This window comes from Haematobia irritans, chromosome 2 (genome assembly GCF_050003625.1).
Source record: "Haematobia irritans isolate KBUSLIRL chromosome 2, ASM5000362v1, whole genome shotgun sequence".
NCBI classification, from domain to species: domain Eukaryota; kingdom Metazoa; phylum Arthropoda; class Insecta; order Diptera; family Muscidae; genus Haematobia; species Haematobia irritans.
Genome location: NC_134398.1, coordinates 82,770,872 through 82,791,640, shown reverse-complemented (window position 1 = coordinate 82,791,640; position 20,769 = coordinate 82,770,872). Strand labels below are relative to the sequence as shown.

At 36.3% G+C, this 20,769-nt stretch overlaps 3 protein-coding genes across 3 annotated transcripts; all 3 read right to left on the bottom strand.

The window, feature by feature from the left end:
• Positions 1-11,330: 11,330 nt before the first annotated feature.
• On the bottom strand, positions 11,331-11,843 carry LOC142224705 (uncharacterized). The gene has a single exon (XM_075294494.1). The coding sequence runs from the start codon at positions 11,841-11,843 to the stop codon at positions 11,331-11,333; it is 513 nt and encodes a 170-aa protein (XP_075150609.1).
• Positions 11,844-11,847: 4 nt separating this feature from the next.
• LOC142224704 (uncharacterized) lies at positions 11,848-12,225 on the bottom strand. Its single transcript, XM_075294493.1, has one exon. The coding sequence runs from the start codon at positions 12,223-12,225 to the stop codon at positions 11,848-11,850; it is 378 nt and encodes a 125-aa protein (XP_075150608.1).
• Positions 12,226-13,379: 1,154 nt separating this feature from the next.
• Positions 13,380-16,015, bottom strand: LOC142224703 (uncharacterized). The gene is made up of 2 exons (XM_075294492.1): positions 15,424-16,015; positions 13,380-15,088 (listed from the first exon to the last, which is right to left on the bottom strand). Exons 1-2 carry the CDS (start codon positions 16,013-16,015, stop codon positions 13,380-13,382), a joined length of 2,301 nt encoding a protein of 766 aa, XP_075150607.1.
• Between the last annotated feature and the right edge of the window lie 4,754 nt (positions 16,016-20,769).

The window sequence follows — 20,769 nt, the reverse complement described above, 5'->3', positions numbered from 1 at the left end:
AAAAACATGTCTTTTATTGAAGAAAAAATGACTATATAAATAAATAAAACTGTATTTAAAAACGAAGGTAAGCAGTTCTCATTTTAAAGTAAAAGGTTTACCACAAATATGTAAGATTTGTCCAAATGAATGAAAAAAGTTAAAAATCATCCATATATGAATTCAATTCAGTTAAATTTTTTCATTCTGTAGTATAGTGGTACATAAATATGGGAAAATGTTAACTAATATATGGAATGCATTCTATCTAATTTCTACGAAAATCATATCGTTCAAACAAATAAAAATGTCTTTGGCGCTATACGAAGTTCAACTTTCTTCACAATGAGTTCATTTTAACTTAAAGAAGTGGTCACTTTTTTCTGGGTCACTTTTCTGGGTGTAGTTTCTTGCCTGTCTAGCTCCTATTCATTTACATATTTTACCATTATTTTTTTTGTTATTCACATTTTGGAAGCCCTAGATTATATTTGATAAAGATTTTGTCCAGTATCGTAACAATTTCATTTAAATAAAGCGAAATTAAAATAAGCATTTTGAGTACCTCGAAAAATTTAACTTATTTGTTTTAATATTATGAAACTTTCTTAAAATTTTTTAAATGTAAATATAAAATGAAAACTTTACTCTATTCTAAACGCTACGTATATAGTTTTATAATACAAATTATATTTGCAAGTGCTCTACAATGAATGATATCATATCTGCAATTTCATGCGTTTGAGCCGATATTAACTGTCATTGCATATATGCCATATAATTGCATATGTGCAATGTCATGCATTCAATCAATTTTTGTTACTACTAGGACACTTAACGATGAATATGAATATAAAGACGAGTATTTTGATGATGATGGAGATTTAAACACCGAGTTTGATATAAATCGAGGTCGTAGAAGAAGATTCGAGTTGATCCTTGCCCTACATCGTTGGAGAATCGTATAACATACAAGCTGCTGGGTTGTAATTGTTACACGTATATCATCGTGATAGATAGGTTAAATGGGTTCAAAATTTTTTTGCGGTGGTCTATCCCCTGTCAATATGTTGGTGACAATTTTAGGTGTTTAAAAGCTTCCTCATGGTGGAAGACCGTTCGAACTCGGAACTATAGAGCTTAATATTGAATCGAACTACACTCAGTGATAAACAGAAGGTCAATATTGTGGTATCATAATTAACTGTAAAGTCGCCATTATACCTACCCTAAGTAAAAACGAGGGTCCAGATTTCCGTGTATCATATAAGCTGGTATATACCAAAACCAGTTTTCAGCATGTGGTACGCTCCAACTTCTTTGTTCCATCATCCGATTCATAAGCGTAGAATTTGACATAAACAGAGTTCCAAAGTCTCTTTTTCGACATACACAAGCATCCGCTGCTCTTACTAGGCACAGATGTGGCTCCAACTCTAGGTATCAGGTAATGATTGCTATGACGTTTCTGTTCCTCTTTTCTTTAAGCATGGTAGTTCTCCAGTCTTTTTCTTGTTTGGGTCACTCCCTATGTTAGAAGTTTCGTCGCCCCTCCGACCATTGCACTGTTCTACGTGGAACATATTGCACCCCGAGAAGGAATATGACCACCTCAAACATGTTTCAGAAGTAAAATGTTAGTTTTCGAAGGGGAACATGTAACATGTTTGACGCAACCATGCTATCTGAATTTGGCAAACATTTTATGTTTGGCGAGAAAAAAAAAATTTTAGTAAAAATGTTCCATTTTCCCCATCCATCAATAAAATTTTTCATTTAAACCATTTTTGATCTCATCGCTTTTCTCCTCTACCTGTGATATATAGAGATAACAACGTGGACTAAAGAAATTGATTATCTGCATGAAATTGCATATATGCAATGTTACGTAACTTTTGCTTCAGTGATCAGAATCGAACGAAAATTGGTTTACGGTATCATAACTCCATATACAACAATTCTAACATACTAAATAATTTTTATCCTTGCTCAAATTAAATCATGCAACGAAGGGTTAATTTAGAAATTTTGTATAAACATATATATCTGACGTTTCTAAACATATATATGCTTATACAAAATTAATAAATTAATAAATTTCTAAATTAATAGGACAAGAGAGAATAGATAAAAAAGATAAATTATTACAATATTTATGATGAAACATAATATGTTTGCACAGTACAAACATTTTTTTGTTTGCATAAATTCTAAAAATATAGATGCTTGAAGAAAAATATGTTTGGTAGTATATGTTACAGATGCGATATTTTTCTGAGGGTGTACAAGGTTAATCCTGCCGGAGGGTGTACAAGGTTAATCCTGCCACATGTGGCCCTTGATGATGTCATGCATGACATCATCTTTTCGCTTGCCCAGCTAAACCTACCCGACTCACCACCACATCACTCTAGACACATCCCACCTGTCTAGGGTTAAGGTCATGCCAATAAATCGGAATGCCTTTAACCGCCTTCAACGCTTCTTCCTTAAACAAGTTCTACGATTACCAGAATGTACACCAAATTACGCTTTATACAACGAACTTCTCTCTTATCACTGAGTGCTGCCCGATTCCACGTTAAGCTCAATGACAAGGGACCTCCTTTTTATAGCCGAGTCCGAACGGCGTTCCACATTCCAGTGAAACCACTTAGAGAAGCTTTGAAACCCTCAGAAATGTCACCAGCATTACTGAGGTGGGATAATCCACCGCTGAAAAACTTTTTGGTGTTCGGTCGTAGCAGGAATCGAACCCACGACCTTGTGTATGCAAGGCAGGCATGCTAACCATTGCACCACAGTTGCTCCCAAACCACGATATTGGAATCTTGTAATAGCGTGGTTGATTTGATGCCAAAGAAAGACCGGATTTGATGCCAAAGAAAGACTTAAATCTAGATAGAGGCAAGATATAATCTCACCGGAGAGAGACTACACGCAAAAAAATAATTTTGATAAAGACTAACTGATAAAGACTAACTCAAAAAAAAAAAAAAAAAAAAATCTGGCTAATTGCATTTTCCCTCACATCTTTCTCACTTCCACGAAGTTTTTTAGTTCTTAGCACCTTTTTCTGCAACACAAACAATGTAGAAGAAATTATACGATTTTATAAATTTTTAAATATTTTTTACCTTTCGCCTGGACGGAGATTCGAACCGCGGACCATGCAATTTGTAAGCCAGCACACAATCCACTGAGCCATGTAGCCGTTATTGTCATCAATAGACAATTACCCATATAAGTTATATTTATATAGCATAGCTTGGGGCGACCACGAGCCGATTAAACAAAGTTTATTTAACAGAAAAATACATTTAGTTGGGCACCGTAGAGCAGTGGTTGCTATGTCCGACTTGCATGCCAAGGGTCGTGGGTTCGATCCCTGTTTCGACCAGATTTTTTTTTTTTTTTTACATATATTCCAGATAAGGTCGGAAGATTCCGAAAAAATGTTCAACATTACATTCTACTATATTAAATTTTTACTATGAACAGTAAAATGTGTCTTATTAAAGACCTACAGTCAGAAAAGAACATATAAACAGTGGTGCCAACTGTTTTGGGCTGAAAATCGTCAATTTTAAAAATATTTTTCGTCAAAATCGTCAATTCATCCCAAAGAATTCGTCAAAAAATCGTCACTCATAAAACAGTTGAAAAAAAGATTTAGGAACAAAAAAGTTTTATTCAAACATCTGAGGCATCCATATATTGTATACACAATAAAGCTGTTATTAAAAAAGGGGTTTTATTCATTTTAGTTACATGAATAATGCCGTTTAAATCTCTAATTAAGTAATATAGTTTCCAGTTTTTAAACGACGATTAATTGAAACAAATTTTTAATTAATTTAAATTAATATATCTGATTGTGACCACATGTACTACATTGTTTAACAAAATTTTCTTGACAGAAAAATTTCCTATTCTCCAAGCTAATTTAAATCCTTATTACTTGCTCATGTATAATTGTTTTATTATTTCTATTATCGGTAATGAATAAATAAATAAAGTGAATTTAACTAAACTGTCTTCATAGCAATCAGAATTATTTTGCTTTAAATAGTTTTTAGACAAAAGAATACCTTGCAAGTTTCAAAGGGATTCCGAATTTTAGGTTTATTTATATTGATTGATTTGAAATTTCTTTCTACATTGGAGACGGCAGGAAGCACGCTACATATAAATTGGCATATTATTGAGATCCAAAATAACTTGTTTACATTACATCTTATAACTACATCACTTTGAAAAATCGTCAAATCGACATAAAAACCCTTAAAATGAAACACTTGAGTCGAGCATTTTAAAAAATCGTCATCTCATAACTAAGTTGTTTGAAATCATCGTCAAATCGTCAGAGGCCAAATTTACCATCAAAAATCGTCAAGATGACGAAAAATCGTCAAAGTTGGCACCGCTGCATATAAACGAAATGGACTGTGTTGTTAGTTCAAAAATAAGTTTTTTTTTTATTGAAAAAATAAAAATTTTGTAACAAACGAATTTTTTTTGGTGATAAAAGTGTATACTTTTCGAAGCAATTCAAAAAACTCTAACAAAAGAAAAACGTTTTCGGTACACGTTTTCCAAACGTTTTTTTTTTCTTTGCGTGTACATGGATTTTTAAGGCACGTGTGGACTTAATTTATTTAAATTCACATATTCGCAATGTAGATGATCAATATTTGCTTTGTAACCTTTTAGTGCATTTATGCAAGCGAGCAATGTTTGCCGAGTCGAATGAGAGTTATGTTAGAATGATATGGACTTGTGCTTAAATTATTGTTGCTTTTTATGTTAATGTTACAATATATTTTTTTTTTTTCAAATTTCGTGGTTTTGAGAATAGCGGTTCGTGAAGTTTTGACTCAATTGAAATTATTGCAACATTATTTGCTTCAATTCGATCTATCTGTTTTAGCAGTGGACGAGACAACAACCATGCCAGAACTAGAAGATTTGTGTCAACTTTCGTTACCCAATAAGCATACTATAGACAAATTTGTAACCCTTTCAAACACAAAGTTGCCTGTGTTTTGAGACTAATACTACGTTCGCACTAGACACGAAATCTCGCTATTTAGAACCAAAATCCCTTTACAAATCTCAAATGTTCGGACTGGCAAGATAACGAGATTTCGTAGATTTGAGGATTTAACAGCTGTTTGTAAATATATCAATACAAACACAAACTCGTATGTGTACACGCACACACACATTTATCTACAAGGAAAATAGGGGCAGGGTTGCAAAAAGGGCATTTTTTGTACTAAAACCACAGTTGTACAAGGCAGTATAGGGGATTTTGAAAGAGATTTTGTTGAAATCTTCTACGAGCCAGCTGATATTTCCCTATTGCAAATCTACTGAGATCTAGGAGGATTTCGGCCTCAAAACCTCGGCAAAAACCTCGTTTACGAGGATTTCCTGTCTAGTGCGAACGTAGTAAAGGGTGATTTGTTAAGAGCTTGATAACTTTTTTTTAAAATAAAACGCATAAAATTTGCAAAATCTCATCGGTTCTTTATTTGAAACGTTAGATTGGTCCATGACATTTACTTTTTGAAGATAATTTCATTTAAATGTTGACCGCGGCTGCGTCTTAGGTGGTCCATTCGGAAAGTCCAATTTTGGGCAACTTTTTCGAGCATTTCGGCCGGAATAGCCCGAATTTCTTCGGAAATGTTGTCTTCCAAAGCTGGAATAGTTGCTGGCTTATTTCTGTAGACTTTAGACTTGACGTAGCCCCACAAAAAATAGTCTAAAGGCGTCAAATCGCATGATCTTGGTGGCCAACTTACCGGTCCATTTCTTGAGATGAATTGTTCTCCGAAGTTTTCCCTCAAAATGGCCATAGAATCGCGAGCTGTGTGGCATGTAGCGCCATCTTGTTGAAACCACATGTCAACCAAGTTCAGTTCTTCCATTTTTGGCAACAAAAAGTTTGTTAGCATCGAACGATAGCGATCGCCATTCACCGTAACGTTGCGTCCAACAGCATCTTTGAAAAAATACGGTCCAATGATTCCACCGGCGTACAAACCACACCAAACAGTGCATTTTTCGGGATGCATGGGCAGTTCTTGAACGGCTTCTGGTTGCTCTTCACTCCAAATGCGGCAATTTTGCTTATTTACGTAGCCATTCAACCAGAAATGAGCCTCATCGCTGAACAAAATTTGTCGATAAAAAAGCGGATTTTCTGCCAACTTTTCTAGGGCCCATTCACTGAAAATTCGACGTTGTGGCAGATCGTTCGGCTTCAGTTCTTGCACGAGCTGTATTTTATACGGTTTTACACCAAGATCTTTGCGTAAAATCTTCCATGTGGTCGAATAACACAAACCCAATTGCTGCGACATTTCATTCATCGACATTTCACGGTCTTCAGCAACACTCTCAGAAACAGACGCAATATTCTCTTCTGTACGCACTGTACGCATTCGTGTGGTTGGTTTAATGTCCAATAAAGTAAACTGAGTGCGAAACTTGGTCACAATCGCATTAATTGTTTGCTCACTTGGTCGATTATGTAGACCATAAATCGGACGTAAAGCGCGAAACACATTTCGAACCGAACACTGATTTTGGTAATAAAATTCAATGATTTGCAAGCGTTGCTCGTTAGTAAGTCTATTCATGATGAAATGTCAAAGCATACTGAGCATCTTTCTCTTTGACACCATGTCTGAAATCCCACGTGATCTGTCAAATACTAATGCATGAAAATCCTAACCTCAAAAGAATCACCCTTTATAACAGTCAGCGTTGATTTTGTTTTTGTTCATGCAAATGTAACGGTATCGAAAGCTACATGTGTTCTCTTTAACTTGAATATAACGTCAGACAATCAAATGCCAATTAGGAAATTTTTTTCATTAGTACGCACGTGTCTCAAGAAAAAACTAGCGAATTCTGAAAAAATTGCCGACGGCAATATACTGGAGTGTAATGGGAAAGCAAAATTGTTTATATTTCTTTTTCGGACATGTTGCATTTTTAAAGCGCGTTCTTTGCAATACAAGAAAGTTTTACCAATATAGTCTGATAATTGAAATGAGTAGATCGTCCAATGAAGGAAACTGATGAGAATGTGGAAATCCGTAACAGGATATTGGGAAATACATTTAAGCCTTTTGGACTACGGCTTAAAGAGAATATTGTTTGGGAGTTTCGGTGAGTTATGGTGAGCCGTTTTCAAGTTATGCCAATATATGTAGCGGAAGTGCCTTAATTTCAATCATAACGGTATATATCGACAAGTCGAGCTAATAGAAACAAACCAAGTGCAGATTTGGATTCAGCGTCCCAAATTACCTTAAAAACAATATTCAGTTCTTCATCAACAAAACCATAAAAAACTAACTTATTACATACAAACACTTACCCATTAGAAAATGTTATTTTTGTACGGAAATCGCGATTTATATCAATTCAGTAAATCGTGAACAAAATCAAAAGTTTTACGCCGATTGTAATGAAATAAAGCTCATTTTATTCGAAATATATTTATCTAACTGTTTCTGGATTTTTCTGTGATTCTGTGATTTTTGTTCCATTTTTATTTTTTTAGGAATTTTTAAAGAACAATTTTTTTTATACCCTCCATCATAGGATGGGGGTATATTAACTTTGTCATTCCGTTTGTAACACATCGAAATATTGCTCTAAGACCCCATAAAGTATATATATTCTGGGTCGTGGTGAAATTCTGAGTCGATCTAAGCATGTCCGTCCGTCCGTCCGTCCGTCCGTCCGTCCGTCTGTTGAAATCACGCTAACTTCCGAACGAAACAAGCTATCGACTTGAAACTTGGCACAAGTAGTTGTTATCGATGTAGGTCGGATGGTATTGAAAATGGGCCATATCGGTCCACTTTTACGTATAGCCCCCATATAAAGGGACCCTCAGATTTGGCTTGTGATTGCTCTAAGACAAGCAAATTTCATCCGATCCGGCTGAAATTTAGTACATGGTGTTAGTATATGGTCTCTAACAACCATGCAAAATTTGGTCCACATCGGTCCATAATTATATATAGCCCCCATATAAACCGATCCCCAGATTTGGCTTGAGGAGCCTAAAAGAGAAGCAAATTTCATCCGATCCGCCTGAAATTTGGTACATGGTGTTGGTATATGATCTCTAACAATCATGCAAAATTTTGTCCACATCGGTCCATAATTATATATAGCCCCCATATAAACCGACCCCCAGATTTGGCTTGCGGAGCCTCAAAGAGAAGCAAATTTCATCCGATCCATCTGAAATTTGGTACATGATGTTGGTATATGGTCTCTAACAACCATGCAAAAATTGGTCCACATCGGTCCATAATTATATATAGACCCCATATAAACCGATCTCCAAATTTGGCTTGCGAAGCCTCAAAGAGAAGCAAACTGCATCCGATCCGGCTGAAATTTGGTACATGGTATTGGTATATAGTCCCTAACAACCGTGCAAAAATTTGTCCACATCGGTCCATAATTATATATAGCGCCCATATAAACCGATCCCCAGATTTGGGTTGCGGAGCCTCAAAGAGAAACAAATTTCATCCGATCCGCCTGAAATTTCGTACATGATGTTGGTATATGGTATCTAACAACCATGCAAAAATTGGTCCACATCGGTTCATAATTATATATAGCCCCCATATAAACAGATCCCCAGATTTGGCTTGCAAAGTCTCCAAGAGAAGCAAATTTCATCCAATCCGGTTGTAATTTGGAACATGGTGTTAGTATATGATCTTTAACAACCGTGCCAGAATTGGTCCATATCGGTCCATAATTATATATAGCCCCCATATAAAACGTTCTCCAGATTTGACCTCCGGAGCCTCTTGGAGGAGCAAAATTCATCCGATCCGGTTCAAAGTAGGAACGTGGTGTTAGTATATGGTCGCTAACAAACATTTCGGTTCATAATCATGGTTGCCACTAGAGCCAAAAATAATCTACCAAATTTTATTTCTATAGAAAATTTTGTTAAAATTTTTTTTCTATAGAATATTTTGTCAAAATTTTATTTCTAGAGAAAATTTTGTTAAAATTTTATTCGGTTCATAATAAAGTTTTCATCATAGTCAAAATTTTATTTCTATAGAAAATTTTGTCAAAATTTTATTTCTATAGAAAATTTTGTCAAAATGTTATTTCTATAGAAAATTTTGTTCAAATTTTATTCGGTTCATAATCATGGTTGCCACTCGAGCCAAAAATAATCTACCAAGATTTTAATTCTATAGAAAATTTTGTCAAAAGTTTATTTCTATAGAAAATTTTGTTAAAATTTTATTTCTGTAGAAATTTTTGTCAAAATTTTTCTATAGAAAATTTTGTAAAAATTTGTATTTCTATAGAAAATTTTGTGAAAATTTTATTTCTATAGAAAATTTTGTTAAAATTTTATTTCTGTAGAAAATTTTGTCAAAATTTTATGTCTACTTTGTCAAACTGAATTATATACGTATTGGATCGATCTTTTTGATTTAATATATACCACGTATGGACTTACATACAATTTAGAAGATGGTGTTAGGAGGTTTTGAGATACCTTGCCATCGGCAAGCGTTACCGCAACTTAAGTAATTCGATTGTGGATGGCAGTGTTTAGAAGAAGTTTCTACGCAATCCATGATGGAGGGTACATAAGCTTCGGCCTGGCCGAACTTACGGCCGTATATACTTGTTTAAATTAATTTCATTTTTTTTTTTTCAAAACTTGAACTATATATCTCTAAAACTACTTGGAAAATTTAAAAACAGTGTAAACACGGCTTAAGGAGAATATTGTTTGGGATTTTCGGTTTTTTTATTAATATGCGAACCGCTTTCAAGTTATTCCAATAGCGGAAGTTAATTTTGAACATAACGGTATATCTCGAAAAGTAGAGCTGATAGAAAAAACCAAGTGCAGATTTTGAAGTTCAATCACAAATCAACACAAAAAAGTTCAAAAGTTCAGTGTGTACAATTGCGGAAGGATCTGCAAGTGGACTATCATAAATTGAAAACTCCCACAATTGTAGTTTTGATAAGATTTCAATTTACAAAAGATAAAGAAAAAACACAAAGACCAGATTTCAGTTTCAGTGGTATATAAGTTTATTGGGGACTTTTCTCTTCTTACCACGAAGATGGCTGCTGCGCAAGTAAGTTAACTAATTCATTTTATATCACAAAAAAAGCAAATAGAGAGATTTGGAGCTACTTAAGTTAAAGAAAATGGAACCCTTTATCCATTTGAGTAAAAGCTTAACTTCAGCTGCCTCAAGTTGGGTAAAGAGTTGCCATATTGAGACAATAATTCAAATTAATTTTAATTCAATTAGTTCAGTTATTATTTGAAAATAAATGTAGTTATATTTGTTGAATAGGCTTCAACATACCGCCCCTCTTGCAGCGTTGCAATATTAGATTCGGCAGGCGCCCGATATGGTCCAACCAAACATGGTACTCTGGGCAATTGGTAACGATGATGAAGTTTGTATGAGTCCTGCGCGTAAAATGCTAGATATATAGTCATTTCCAAGCATTATTACAATGTTTATGGGTTTATAAAAATGTGGGTCGGCAAGATTCGGGAGGTGATTGAATATGGTCATCAGCCTTTTGTCGTCAGTAGAGTTTGGCATAGTTGTCTTTAGTTGACTACGTATCTCTCCGATGATTTGAATCTTTGCCGTTGTGTCATGGTACGATAAGAGATTGATTGTACAATAATGTTTATTTCCTTTTCCTGTCGTTTTTAATCTCAGCCGTTCTACTAAGTTGGCTAATATTATCGTCTGGGTTGCAGCTGAATTCATGATGAGTCTGGCTTTATCAGATCCTCGATTTGTTAGAATTTTAGCTAAAGCTGTTGGTAGAAATATGTGACTTTTTGGACGAACACTTAGTCGTTCGTTCATATATGGTTCATGTCTCTTCGAAGTGGCGGTAGCCATTGTTGTAGTAACTTTATTCGAACTTTGATTGCGGCTACTAAGATCACGGTCATAGTGTTGTATACGACTGCTTGATGGTAGTGTATGGCTGGATACATTAGCAGATACGTGGTGGCGATCTTCGTCAGTGTCTAGCATTGTGCGATGGTTACGATTGCATACTAGGCATGTTTTCCTTGAGCGACACCAATATCGAGAGTGTGAAGAACATAAAGATTTAAAGCAGAATCGTTTTTGCTTGACTTCTTCTCTCCTTTTCGTAACATCCATTTGTTGAAAAGCGGGACAATCTTTTAAGGCATGTCGGTCCTTGCAGAATCGGCATTTGGGAAGGCTAGATATAGAACTGAAACGTAAGATTTATTAAATTGTGAACGGTTTTGTGTTCTATGCATTGGGAAGAATGCATAGTTTGACTAGTGGGCGTATGATATTTCCATTCTGTGTTCTAATATCAGCTACGCGAACATTAGAGTCATTGCCTCTGAATACCCTTTCTACCCTACCAAGGCACCATTCGTTAGGTGGGAGGTTATCCTCTTTCACTATCACAAAGTCATTAATCTTCAGATTCTGCTGAATAGACTTCCATTTATATCGTCTCTGTAATTCACTAACGTATTCGGCCTTCCAACGTTTCGCAAAATTTATCTGGAGGGCCTTTAAACGCTGCCACCTATTGATGCGCGTTAAGTCGTCAGAATACTCCTCTGGAACAGCGATTAAAGCTGCTCCTCTCAGCAAATGACCCGGTGTAAGCGAAATCAACTCAGTTGGGTCCTGACTTATTGCCGAGAGCGGCCGAGAGTTCAGTATGCTCTCGATTCGCACAAGTAGTGTCGAGAATTCTTCAAACGTAAATTTCACGTTGGAAGCTACTTTGCGTAAGTGAGTTTTCATGCTCTTAACCGCCGCCTCCCATAATCTTATATTTCTCAGAAACAAACCTTTGAACGTTATTCAAAAAATTCTTGTACTCAGCCGCCAATTTTCTACTGGCGCCTACGAAATTAGTTCCATTGTCAGAAAATAGTTTGTTCGGGAATCCCCTTCGCCCTACAAATCGATTAAGAGTAGCCAAAAAAGCATCAGCGGTTAGTTCAGAGCAGGCTTCAATGCGTACCGCGCGAGTAGACATACATACAAAGATAGCCGCGTATCCTTTCTGCAGTTTTGCGTTCCTGAGCTTCGAAGTCTTGATTTCGAAAGGCCCAGCGAAATCGGCTCCAGTGTACGAAAATGGCAATGACAAAGTACATCTTTCAGATGGCAGGGAGGCCATTATTTGATTCCGGATCCGATTTTTAAAAATGGTGCAAGTACGACAGTTTCGTATGTAATGTCGAATCGCGCTCTTTAGCCTTATCACATAAAATTCTTGCCGGATTGCACGTAACATCACTTGATGTTCAGAATGCATCAGTAGCTTATGAGTAAATTCGATAAATAGTTTGCAAAAACGTGATTTCTCGGGCAAAATTATCGGGTGTCTTTCATTATAGCTAAAATCGGAATTGGATAAACGACCATTTACATGTAAGATTTTTGTTTATCAAAGGTAGGATTCAGTGTTAAGAGTCGGCTTTTTGAATGGATTGGTATGTTATTCTCGAGTGCTTGATACTCCTGTGGGTAGTATCTGAGTTGAGCGATTCGTATCAAATTAGCTTTGGTAAAAGAAATTTCTTCGTTAGTAATAAAATCCCTTTGCATATCCGCAGAGTTTATCTTTCTGCATTTTCGTATGAATCTGTGGACATAGCATAACACGCGAAGAGCACGATCGAATGCAGAAAAACGATCCAGAATGTCTTCAATTTGAGTATCTGAATGAAATGTTAATATTTTCCGTTCAAGGCTCGGTTCCTGGAAGGTGGTATGCTCAGGCCAGAATTCGGAAGATTGGACTAACCATTTTGGGCCATGCCACCAGAGTGAGTTTGACTTCAAGTCTAACGCAGTGCATCCACGTGTACCAATATCCGCAGGATTATCATTTGAAGGAACATGTCTCCACGTAGCGTTTCCGACTTCAGATATCTTATTGGCAACAAACGTCTTCCAATTGAATGGTGGTTTGCCCAACCAAGCTAAAGTAATAGTGGAATCTGACCAAAGGTATATTTGAGAAATCGAACAGTATATTTTTGCAAACAGATTTCACCAGTTTTGATAACAATGCGGCACCACAAAATTCCAGTCTTGGTAAACTTAAAGTTTTTAAAGGAGCCACTTTGCTCTTTGAAACAAGTAAGTTTGAAATAATTACGGTGTAAGATATTTTTGAGCAAATATAGATGCATGTACAGTAGGCCTTTTCTGACGCGTCGCAGAATCCGTGAATCTGTGTTTGGCTGCCAGGGGTATAGTTAATCCAGCGGGGAATTTTTATCTCTTCAATATCTTGGAGGTTGGAAACGAATAAATTCCACTTATCTAAAGAGTGTGGTTTAACTCCTCGTCCCAATCTGTTCCATCAATCCATAGTTGTTGTAAAAGAACCTTTGCCACGACTATGATTGGTGCCAGCCAGCCAGCAGTATCGAATATTTTGGCGACGATCGACAGTATTTTTCTTTTCGTTACAGGAGGAGATGGTATAGTAATATTTGAAACTTTATAGTGAAATTCGTCAGTCATTGCATTCCATCGAATGCCTAATATCTTAGTTGCACTGGTATTCTCAAGTTTTAAAAAATCTACGTACAGAAGATCCTCGGGGGGCACTTGACGAAGAATTTCAGGATGGTTGGCGGTGATCTTTTTCAGTGGGAACCCGGCAGAGTTTAACAAATCTGTAAGTTGTAGTAGGTAATATTTCGCTTCAGCAATTGAGTGTGCCCCGGACAAAATATCGTCAACGTAAATCTGATTTTGTAAAATCTTGGAAGCAGTTGGATGAGTTGCTTTTCCATCCTCACTCAATTGTAGCAAGGTCCGGATAGCCAAATAAGGAGCACAGTTCACTCCGAAGGTTACAGTTTTCAAGCAGAAGTCGCGTACCGATGCAGTTTGCAAATCTTGGAACAGAGTTCTCTGGTATTGCCTATCATTCTCATGAACATAAATTTGGCGATACATCTTTTGGATGTCACCATTAAAAACATACTGAAAAACACGCCAGCGTAGTACAATATTCATTAAATCATTTTGCAAAATTGGACCTGTATGCAAAATATCGATCAAAGAAAATCCAGTAGACGTTTTCTTTGAAGCATTGAATACAACTCGAACTTTGGTAGAAGCCCTCTCTGGCTTAACTACAGCATGGTGTGGAAGATAGTAGGAGCAGTATCCGGACTTGTCATATAGTTCAGTTGATGTTGTAGATTCCATATGGTCAAGTATCAAATATTCTCCCAAAACATTTGAATATTCTGTTCTAAGTTCAGGCGATTTTTCCAAAGATTTCTCCAAATGAAGAAACTGTCCCATGTCCGCTCTTCTCGATGATCCGAGATGTACATTGGGAGATAAGTTTTGTCTAAAAGGCAATCTTACAACATATCGTCCATCGGATCGACGAATAGTGTTTTCCTTATAGAAATTCTCACACCAAATATCATCTTGGGAAAGATTTCTTTGATGAGGAATTTCTTCCATTTCCCAGAACTTTTTTACCCCGTCATTCAGATCTTCCGACGGTGTCACAAAAGATGCGATTGAAGAGACAGATCGAATTCGAGGCGGACCGCTCAAAATCCATCCGAGTTCGGTCTCCTGAGCCAAAAGATTACCAGATACATTCTTTTGGAGCCCTGATTTCAGTTCAAAAGGAAGAATGTCACTTCCAATTAGCATGTCTATCTGTGCTGGCTTGTAGAAATAGGGATCAGCTAAATCAATTTTCCTCAAATTCGACCAGTTCGATATTCGAGTTGTAGTATATGGCATCAAATGGTTCATATTGGAAATTACAATAGCAGTGGTTTCTATTTTAAAATCAGATTTACGAGATTTCAGAGTAATAGTACAACATTTCGACGAATTTTCTAAGACTTTTCCCCCTAGGCCGGAAATGGTTGTGAACGATTTCTTTGTTGGTATTGAATATTTGTTTATAATTCTATTCGAAATAAAAGATCCTTGGTCAATAAAAGCCCGAACAGTAAAATTAGCTCCTAAGTGTTCCAAGTTGACCAGGGCTGTTGGCAATCCCCCGAATTAACAAAATTGGATTGGACATGTGAAATAGAATCAAAGTGTGTAGCAGTAGAGGTTGTTGGTTGTTCGTCAATATGATATTGTGTGTCAACATGATATGTAGAGACTTGTGGTTGTGTTTGACTACCTTCCCGGCTTCCAGCGTGGCTAGATTCTGGGTGCAATAATGTGTGGTGGTGTTGTTGACATTTCTGACAATGTCTATCAATTTGACAGCTTTAAGTGTTGTGGCCGTGAGACAAACAATTTTCGCATATTTTGTTATTAATAATAAATTTTCGCTTTACAGAAACTGACCACGATTTAAATTTAGTACAAGCTCGAAGAGCATGATTTTGCTTGCAACCTTTACAAGGCTTATAATTGTTTTCCGATTTTGTATAATAATTTTGAGATTTATGTGTACTTGTAGCAGATCCTAGTGGTTTCCTTATGTCCGAAATTGACTCTAATATGTTAAGTCTTCGTGAAATAAAATCATCCAATTGATCCCATGATGAAATCTGTTTGTGATCCTCTAAAGAATTCTCCCAAACAGCTAACGTCTCATCAGGTAACTTTGAATATACCCAATACACTAGAATAGGATCCCAGGCGACAACGGAAATATTGTATGTTTTCAGAACAGATATACAATTGTTAATAGTGCATTGTAAATTTCTCAAAGTTTTCCCCTTCTCGGATCCTACTCGCTCAATTTCGAAAATCTTCCTCAATTGATGATTAACAAGGATACGTTTATTTTCATAACGTTGTTTCAACGCCTCCCATGCCAATCCAAAATTGTCGTCAGTGAGTGCAAATTGCTTGACTATCTGGCTAGCCTCACCTCTAGTCTTACCTCTTAAGTGGAAGAGCTTTTGTGCCGGCGATAATTTGGGATGATTGATATAGATAGCAGTAAACATATCCCTAAAACTGGACCACTTATCATATCCCCCGCTGAAAATTTCGGTATCACAGAAAACCATTTTCATCCGATGGCTTGGGTTCAATATTCCCAGCAGAATGCACGGAGTTTTCCATCCTCCTTTTTTCTATATCAATCAGATCCAGCATGTCAGCTTTACATTTTTTATATGCTCTGATGGATTCATTGAATTTCGAATGTATGGATTCCCGGTCTTTTTTTGTGTGGTCAGAATTTGTCATTTCTGTTTCATAAACATGAGTGAGCGATTGCCAACGACGCTCCAAATCGTCTAAATCTACTTGTAAGCTCGACAGTTTATGATCAGAAAATTCAATTGCCGCAAAGTTAGCACAGTATGTGACCACTTGGTCAGAAAAAAATATAAACTTTTGTGACGCCATTTGGAACTATATGAAGTTTAGCCAACGAAACTTCACTTCTCCACCTTCTCCTATCGGTTACCGACAATTAAATTGGTCCTGATTTCCAGATATCAGATTATTCGTATTAAATAGCCAGATTTCTCCAAAATAGTAACAAGTAAAATTCGTCAATTATAAAAAAAAAAATACAATATACCAAGTACAAGGTTCGCCCTCGTATTGATTAACAGAAAACTGTAACACTGTTCACAGACACGTAAACAGAGAAATTTCAAATATTCGAATTCTTAAATAGTAATGACGATTGAGCATACCAATGTTAATGTTCAATGCCAAAACAGATTCACCAAATAACTGTTATACTCACTCAAGCGAGAATTAACATATCAATATAAAATTTTCGAGTTCCAATATAAGATGTGATTCAACAATTCAATTTTAATGTTTAATGAGACAAATTCACTAAATGACAGTCAAAATCACATGAGCAAGAATCGTCAGCACACCAATATCGAAATTCAATGTAATAATTTACCCAAAAAATGTTAAACAGCCCAAGTAAGAATTAGATCCGATACAAATCCAAGAATTTTGAACACTACATTCAAAACTGTTCACTTCAGTTAAAATCCTCGTTTCCTTCCTGGAATATATCAACAAGGATATCCAAGTACCCGACCAGAGAAAAACTTCAAACCAAAGAACAAATCATCAAATCAAGTATTGGTCCGTTTCCGAAGTTTTCCTTAGGATTTAATATCTCACACAGTTCAAAGATTATTTCCGTAATCAATAATGAATTTTCTTATTCCCAAGGAAAATTCGTCCTCATTCAAAGACATACAATTTTAAAAAATCCGTATCATACAGTCAAACAAACAAAGCACTGGTAGTTCACTGTCGTTCAAACGATTTTCTTTTTATTTTATCCGTGTAACAGAAAAAAACAATGCTTCTAATGTGTCGTAAACTTCATATTTAAATTTCTAAGTCGCATAACGTTCTATATCAGATCAATATATTCCTTTCAGTGTAATGTAAATAATTCACGCGATAAATGTTACAACGCAATGTTGTATAGCAGAACAATGTTACTAGTAGAATAATATTGAGTTGGCTGTGAACAGGTTCAGCGAGTAATTCTAACTTTTCAACTCGTCCCCCACATGGAGTACTGCTCCTAAATTCCAAAGACAAATATCAATTATAGAATTACTAAACAAGCAATTGAGTAAAGATTCCTCAATCTATAAGTTGGTACCTTCAGTTTATGTACCTGAGAGACTCGGTTGTCTGGCAAATTCCCATAACAAATGCCTCCGTGACGTGAAATAAATATCCGAGTAGTCCCGATGAAAAAATTATTATTATTTGGCAAACCGATATTTCACCTATAAAATCTCCAATTAATCATCAGACGGTAGTATGAAGTCATAAATTTCCCAAAGTACTTAACCGTGATATCGAAAGGTCTCCAATGAATCATGCATCCATATATACATACCAGGTAATTAAGGATATTACAAGCGGTTTCCTGTATAAATGTAAAGAATTTTCCCGCATGTCAGGAAATCATAAACTACTCATGCCCCTCGGTCAGACAAATATCCTTTAGTAATTGGCAATAGAGTTGCAGACAACCAACCCCGTAAACAACTCTTCCAAATAGTTATCTCATAATTCCCCAATCATCGTGCATGTAGATACAAATAAGACAATAATAAAAATAGGACGAAAAAACTCACCCGAATAGCAAGATATAATTAAGGTAGAAATAATGAATGTCTCGAGTCGTATGCTTCTATTCATCTATATTATCCCATCCACATGCATTCCCGGGTTCCACAAAATCCAGCTGTCGTCCAGTGTTCTCCTAGACATTTAGTGTTATATCTCTATTACTCACTTCTCCCTTCTCGTCACCACCAAATGTACATATATAAAATGTATCAAGAAATTTTCCTGTAGCAGCAATATATATTATTATATATTAATATACCACGGTGCCGTTTGGTAAATCAGCTGCCCTCCGGCCTCTCGATACTAAGGAATGGTCCACTTCCACGATAAAGTTAATAAGACCAGCCTGTGTTCCAATATCCAGGTATTTGGAGACAATTTGTCAACACAATATAAAACAGGCGGCAAGTGGGAGTGAGGGTTCGCGATGCGATCAAAAGTCTACTTTCGTATACTAAATGTGAGACAACTGTAGAAGAAGTAACAAGCAGGCCTACCTCCTCATGTCAGCTGTTATTCATAAGCCTCGATAAGATTATTTCGATAAATCCGTCATGTGCAAATCATGACCCCTCCGCTACTGGGAGCTAAGGTCGTAATCAACATTCCTCGTCTCTGCCATGAAAAATGTGACCAGGACGTATTTCCCCGTGCGGATTGTGGTCAAAGCCTTCCTTTCGAGAAGGTCCTATTGCCGCAAGAATAAATTATAATGTAACTTCTATCACACAATTTTCTTCACCAGGCTGCGTTAAATCTAGCAAAACCCAATGTCGTACCGTGCACACGTTTCGTATTCGCATTCATATCTTTAGAATAAAAAGTCGTAACACAATATTCTGGCCACTATTTCTCCACATGCCAGGCAGACACTATAAGTATAGACAATCTTCACTTAAAACACTCGAATTAAACTTGTTAATTTTTTCCTTTGTTACTTGGCCAATGTGCCTTCTTTTCCTCTTCTTTTTCCCTTTTCCTTTGTTCTCTTTACTCTATTTACAGATCTTGTACTTTATTGGTCGTGGTTGACATCAGTCAAATGTGCTAATAGTATGAGAGACGATAGAGAGATATTGAATTGTCAAGCCAAGTATTTATTTCCTCTGTCGTTGGACGGGAGTCCAATACGTCTATGCAAAGTGAAGGGTTGGAGGAGTTGTCCTAAGAACCGTTTTCCAAGAGACGTCTACTGTTCTCGTATTTGGTCGGTGACAAGTGTGTATACAATGACGTTTAAGAGAAATTGTACTCTTGTATGTTAATTTGTAGCAGGTATGTTAATCGGGCGAATAGGATGAATAAGCAAGAGAGAGGATTAACGAGTGTTCTTTTGTACAAATGTTGATAAACATCAGAATGTGACAGACTACCACACGTCTCCCATATCTCTCGATTTTTCCTTTACTACAACAGAAGACAACGTAACCCAAAGTGATGGTCTGCCATAGGGGTATATTATGATCAAGAAGAAATCGAGTGTCAATAAAATCGTAATCGTACAGAAAAAAGCGTCCCGGTAACTACTTCGAAGAAAGTAGAGTTGTTGTCACTAGTGTGATGCCCCTGTTATTCACAGTGATGGATATGTCAACTATGGCACTGTAACTGCTCTTATTACCCAAACCGCAGTAAATATGCAATTGTCGCATGCAAATGCAAATTACATTCAAGATGTGTGTCGCCTCGATATCATTCCGTAAGAAAAGAGATTAGGGTAATACAGATATGAACCGATAACAACCAATTATACCCGTAATTCGTTATTTCTCTTGTTCGACTCGTTCCCTGTCAGTATGTATGAGTATATTCAACCTCAGAGTGCTGCTCGTGAAGCATAATCAATGGTTTATCAATGTTATTAACATAAACTTTCGTTAAAAGTGTTCTTAGCAATACGATGTATTTAATAATATTGCAATAACAAACTAGACATTGCGCAACAGACGAATCATAATGGCATACGTCATGCAATTCTCGAAACAACCTTTTCCCAAATAAAGAGTTCCAACGTACTTGTCGCCACTAATATCCATAAAGGGTATATTGTTTTCTATTAGAACACAAAAGCCCCAACCGTTCACAAATTAATAAATGTTACGTACCTTCGTTCCATGGTAAACTGTTCAGAATTTGTGTCAAGAAAATGGGGTGGACGATATCCAATATTATAATTTGAAGAATTTTTCTCCAGGTTCCTTAACGGGTCGATAGGACCATAGGTCACTGGTTCATATCTGGTTCGAAGGACCATGTACAATTGCGGAAGAATCTGCAAGTGGACTATCAGTGGTATATAAGTTTATTGGGGACTTTTCTCTTCTTACCACGAAGATGGCTGCTGCGCAAGTAAGTTAACTAATTCATTTTATATCACAAAAAAAGCTAATAGAGAGATTTGGAGATTTGGAGATACATAAGTTAAAGAAAATGGAACCCTTTATCCATTTGAGTAAAAGCTTAACTTCAGTTGCCTCAAGCAAAGATAATTGAGAAGAAGATGCAGCCTTGTCATAGCAAAACTGAAGCACCAGAGGACTCTGCCAACAAAATATCATAAAGTTTGCGTCGACGTGTCTCTCAAATGTACTGCCGTTTGCGTCGGAAAATATCATAACATTTGTGT

Coding starts and splice junctions, on each gene's coding strand:
- LOC142224705 (XM_075294494.1), bottom strand. CDS start 11,843: ATGAAAACTCACTTACGCAAAGTAGCTTCCAACGTGAAATTTACGTTT.
- LOC142224704 (XM_075294493.1), bottom strand. CDS start 12,225: ATGGCCTCCCTGCCATCTGAAAGATGTACTTTGTCATTGCCATTTTCG.
- LOC142224703 (XM_075294492.1), bottom strand. CDS start 16,015: ATGTTTACTGCTATCTATATCAATCATCCCAAATTATCGCCGGCACAA. Junction 15,089..15,423: donor AAATCATGCTCTTCGAGCTT/GTACTAAATTTA, acceptor GATTGCCAACAG/CCCTGGTCAACTTGGAACAC.